This window comes from Larimichthys crocea, chromosome XV (assembly GCF_000972845.2).
Source record: "Larimichthys crocea isolate SSNF chromosome XV, L_crocea_2.0, whole genome shotgun sequence".
NCBI classification, from domain to species: domain Eukaryota; kingdom Metazoa; phylum Chordata; class Actinopteri; family Sciaenidae; genus Larimichthys; species Larimichthys crocea.
In genome coordinates this window covers 20,083,014-20,088,314 of record NC_040025.1, presented here as the reverse complement: position 1 = coordinate 20,088,314, position 5,301 = coordinate 20,083,014, and the positions used below count along the sequence as shown (strand labels likewise).

Sequence of the window (5,301 nt, the reverse complement as noted above, 5' to 3'; positions counted from 1 at the left end):
AAAGGTCCAATTCTTGAAAAAGGTTAATTAAAATATGTTTGAGGAGATGTTGTGATACAGCTTGGAAAATTCAGAACATTTGACTTTTGTTGTTTTATACATGAATACATGCTTTGGATTAGATCAATTTGCGACTCTAGGGAAAAATGTGAAAAGAGACAAAAATTAAACAAAATTAAATTATGTACTGTTTTCCTTACTCTACAAGACAAGATTACTAGAATAGCATTTCAAATATTCAGAAATATGAAGCACATTACTTTTTCTGTTTTTAGAAACTCATTCACTGAAGGCATCTATTGGCTAATTGTTTTGGTATAATTCTGAATGAGACCTTGGAAGTACTGCTGTGTGTTTTTGTGGGGTTGAAAAATGATGATGTAACATTTTGGGAGGAAGTACCACAACAGAAACGAGTAGAGACTGGAGAGCACTGCCAGAGCATTTAGTGTTGGGATATACTTTCCACGGTAAAGTACATATACAGTGGCAAAAATGATCCAGGTGAGGATCAGCAGCAGCAGGCAGAAGGTTATTGCTTTGGCCTCATTGTAATTTTTTGGGAGGTCTTTTCCCATGTAGGAGAAAATAAAGCAAAGGGAGGACAAAGCAGTAAGTAAAACCACAGAACTAGAGGCTGCATAAAGATTAATGTCACAGCCAAGTATGATTTTGTCTGGATACCAAACTGTTTCATTGTAGGGCTTGGGTGGGGCACAAGAATAGCTAATAACAAGTAAGAGTGCCTGAATTACAAATGCCACAGTGATGACCAGCCATTGTCCATGATATTTCATCCACCAACTGTGGAGCTTGGGGAACTTGGCAGCTATTTTAAAAATGCAAACAATTTGAAAAGAACGAACAACAAAACATGCCAGACAAACAGTGTAGAACAAAAGAAATGGTAGGAGCCTAAAGATACAAAAGGAAATTGTTGGAGTACCAAAGTAAAAGAACACACTAAGACTGCACAGACTGAGGCAGCCTAAAATTAGGAAGCACATTGGTCCCCCAGCAGATCTGACAACAGGTGTGTTGTAGTTGATGGCAAAGAGAACAGACATGGCTAGTGTGAGACCCACCAAGGCCCAGGTCCCAACCATGATCAGGATAGCCCCACTGTCTGTGAATGGGATGTACTCCACCACCCGCAGACTGCATGATGTACTTCCTACTGCAGACCATTCTGTGTCCTTACAGGGGATGCATTTGTAGGGATCCTCTGTTTTACACAGGAAAAGATCAGATTGCCAATAAAGTTAGGGATAACTTTTGAAAAAGAGAGATCAGGCTTTTACTTAATGTTCAAATTGCTTTAGTTGTTTATAGTAATAACAATAATTGGCATATGTTCAGGGTAAACATGGGAGCCACTGTATATAGTTTTGTCCAGTCAACAAGAATGACTGTTAAACTCTGTGAGCCATGAAAAAAAGATACATAGTTTAAGATCACATATAGCTCCCATTAAGTAAAGAATGACAGCAGTGTTTTTATTTATTTTCTTACACTCACATATAATAACATACCTGTACTGTTGATGTAAGTACCATTTGGACAGATCTTACAATCGAAGCAGCATTTGTGGACTCCATTGTGCTTTTTTGCATATCCTACAGGACATTCTGGGGAACACAGTGAAGTAGGCACCTGGACAAGACAATTATTTAGCAACAAACCAAATTTTAGCTAAGCCAAATTAATACTGTAAAATGTGGAGAAAAGTATTCAATGTAAGTATCACTAATTAGGCATATATAGCATTTAAAAAGTTTCAGTTTTGTAAATATAATTACACCATGAGAAACCACTGATGCTGAACTGCTGATGTTCCAGATTTTGTGTCTTGACCTTGTCCCTGCACACAACTTACCTCTCCTTTCATGTGCCACTGAATGTTACTGTTGTTGATGAAGAAATGAACTGATGGGTCAAGTTTGTAAAAGCCGACCTCCTCAGCATCACCACTATTGTTCCAGAAAACTATAGAATAGTTTTTGTACTTTAGGTCACCGTTCTCATCAAACTCAATCCTTGTGTTTAAAAGTGTAAAGTTTGACTTCTTCAGCTCTTCCAGCACCTGATGTAAGTACACAAAGTTTTATATGACCATGACCTTATTGTATTTAAATTGAAATTCAAACCGATTAAAATTGTATAAACCAAACGATTTTAGAAAAGAATGAACAGAATAATAATAATGAAAATAATTGTGAGTTGCAGCCCTAAAATATTCATGTGAAGTTATGAAATACAGCTTCATTCCCCCCTTCAGAGGATTTAGGAAGTGGTGAGACCATAGACCACCTTTGAGATTTCTTCAAATGCAAATGTTTTGTCAGTCCAAACCACACATATTTGCACATTGTGCAAATGATTGTCAGCTGTTGTCAAGTGGCATTTTAATGGTCATTACAAAGTCTGACAAAGATCTCTGTGAGAGAATGAATTGTTGCTTCATTACATTAAATGTAATAACAGTGTCTGGATGTATTGGCTGATTTTTACTATATGAATGAATGAGCTTTCAAGGTTTTATTTATGTCAGCTATTGATGTATTTTTTGCAGTTATTTCTTTATTTGCATAGGGGTTCACTATTGCTAACTTGAACATACCAAGTACATAAATATACCATGTATTGAGACTATATTAAATTATAACTCTAAATACTCATTTTCCTACCCTATTCCCAAACCATCTCACTCCTTTACCCATCTAGCCATCCAAATTCACCCCACCACCCTGTCCCTGTCCTGTTCATATCAGTTATACATGTAAGATAGAACACAACAGACCAATAGATTACCTTCAAATGATCGAAAACACCAAGGAGCAAAATTCTGTTACTGATTGAAAAAACTTAAATGATTTCTATACGTACCATGTGTGGGTACACTGTAATATTGCCATCACATCTGCCAGCTCCGCATTGCAAAGTATTATGTAAGGCATAAGCGATGGCATATATAGCAGAATACACAGGAAAAGCGAGATGTGGGTCTGCAGCAATGACATCATCTGGACTCAGGCTACTGCAGTTGCAAACCTGATTGCAAAACTTCTGTTTTTGTGAATTTTCACAATGATTCTGGCTTTTTGCAGAATAGACAAAATCACTAAATCCAGGTATTGTCACTACTGGCTGAGACACCCCAAGTACAGTTCCAATATTTTTGATTCCTTTCTCTTTGGGGAGCTTCTTGTTTAAGGACCATGCAATTCCTCCGATCCACACCTTGTTTGTGATATTCAGTTGTATTGCTGACTTAATGACAGCTTCAGCAGTCCATTCAGCACCAAAAACAATAATGACACCTATCTTTTGTGCCTTTATTTGTTTGAATATTTGAGAGTAATCTGCATTGTCGTTAAGACTTTGGGTGTATCCCAGGCATATTTCCGTATCCTTTATCGTGTTTATGAACAAGTCTTGTCCATCATTTCCATAATCGTTATCACTGTTCAGGAAAGCAACCCAGCGCCAGTTGAAGTACTGCAAAATTTTAACAATCACTTCTATGGTGTTTTTATTGGAATACATTGTTCGCAAGAAAGAGGGGAATTTCTCTTTTTTTGAAAAGACAGAACCAGCAGATCCATAACTAACCTGTTAAAAGTGTAATCAAGAAATTCATTTTCAGTGACAATAATGTTTGAAATAAACGAAATGACATATACTGTATTCCATTGATAGACTGAAAAAACTTACCATAGGAATGAGATCCATCATGAACAGGGGTGCTACAGTCAGGACCCAAGTGCTTGAATAAGGGCCAACCACTGCAATCACTTTGGATTTGTGTGTTTGTTGCTTGTATTGTTCACCCCAAGGATGGATCAAGCCATCGGCAGACATGAGTTTCAAAACCCCTGGAAAATTGTGTGTATCTGTGCAGTAGTCAAATATCTCATAGCCAAGAGACACATTTGGCAGGAGGTTGGTAGAATTATTAATTTGCTCTACAGCGAATCTCATCAACTGGAACGTCTGATAACCTGACATTATGAAGGGTCGACTGAGGGCAGAGAAAGGACAACATGAAAGAAGAGTTAAGTCTATTGGCATGTTTGCCTCAGTGCATTAATGTTTGCGATGGCTAAAATAACACTACTGTTCTTGAGACCCCTGTACTAACCAACCATGGAATTTAATGTATGAACCATCTCTTTAATGTGACACAGCTTTGACTGTGTAGCAATTAACTACACATATTTTTTTTTTTTTACAAGTTAAGGTATGGCAAAATTATTGAATGTACAAAATATACCAGTGACACTAACTGTACATTAGTTTTAACTTCAAAAGATATCTCAGATGTTGTACGACTTACCTGGAACAGTCAAGGGCTTCTGGTCTGTTATGATAGAATGAGGTACTGACATGATGAATATTAAAAAGCCCACCTATCAAAAAATCTCCATCCAGCTGAAACTCTGAGGCTAGAAAAGTGCATTGAGTCAAAGCATGCAGAAAGGTTCCCAGGATACACAGAAAAGCAAGACAGCGTTTCATTGCTGTAGTTACTGTTTACCAGTCTGAACTGGTACTGATGGGATTTGGCTCTGCCTTTAGTAAGTTATGAGACACTGATGATGGTTAAGCCTCAGTGATCATGCAGGTGTGATAAATGCATATCAATTAGTGGTTGGAGGAGAATTCACAAATCGGTATGCAAAAACATCTAAACTGCTGCTGTAGATTACTGTGATTCTGTGACTATGTGCAGAATTTAACAATCCTTCCGTGATTTTTTTTAATGAACTCAATGAAGATATAAAGATGACAAGAACAAAACAAAACAAAAAAACAAAAAACAAATAGTGAAAACATAGAAAACATATCTGTTTTTAAGTCTTGGAGACAGATTTCAACATTTGGCTTTCAAGGGCTTACATTAATTTAAAAAAAACTAGTAAAAATCTATAAAATTATATCATAAGCACTTATTTATTGAGATAACCAGTTCAAACCTTTGAGTATTATGATGCAGATTTTTCAAACAAATTGAACACCTGACGCTTTATATAGAGAATACTCCGGAACATAACATTTCCATCACCCATTAATATAACCATCAGTTTAAAAGAAAACACTATTACAATAATATCAAAGTATTCATTTAATGAAACAAAATACTAGTTGTACAAATCATGTGGAGTTATGCTGTTGTACTAATTCCAAAACTTTCAGAAAAAAGGGGGTTTCAAATTTGAAAAATCCGTCAGATTTTCTACGTCATCCTGTTGTGGAGAAATTGCTGAAGTCAAAGGTCAATGGTGAGGTCACGAAGGAAGA

At 36.5% G+C, this 5,301-nt stretch overlaps 1 protein-coding gene across 1 annotated transcript; it reads right to left on the bottom strand.

The window, feature by feature from the left end:
* Positions 1 to 296: 296 nt before the first annotated feature.
* LOC104939893 (taste receptor type 1 member 1-like) lies at positions 297 to 4,758 on the bottom strand. The gene is made up of 6 exons (XM_027288792.1): positions 4,337 to 4,758; positions 3,715 to 4,021; positions 2,887 to 3,612; positions 1,877 to 2,083; positions 1,533 to 1,653; positions 297 to 1,225 (listed from the first exon to the last, which is right to left on the bottom strand). The coding sequence occupies exons 1-6, from the start codon at positions 4,516 to 4,518 to the stop codon at positions 297 to 299; spliced, it is 2,472 nt and encodes an 823-aa protein (XP_027144593.1). The 5' UTR covers positions 4,519 to 4,758.
* Positions 4,759 to 5,301: the final 543 nt, after the last annotated feature.

Excerpts from the sequence above, each read along its gene's own strand:
- LOC104939893 (XM_027288792.1), bottom strand. The coding sequence starts at position 4,518 with ATGAAACGCTGTCTTGCTTTTCTGTGTATCCTGGGAACCTTTCTGCAT. Across the intron at positions 1,654-1,876 it reads AGTGGCACATGAAAGGAGAG|GTGCCTACTTCACTGTGTTC; the intron begins GTAAGTTGTGTG and ends TGTCTTGTCCAG. Across the intron at positions 1,226-1,532 it reads TACTTACATCAACAGTACAG|AGGATCCCTACAAATGCATC; the intron begins GTATGTTATTAT and ends TGTGTAAAACAG.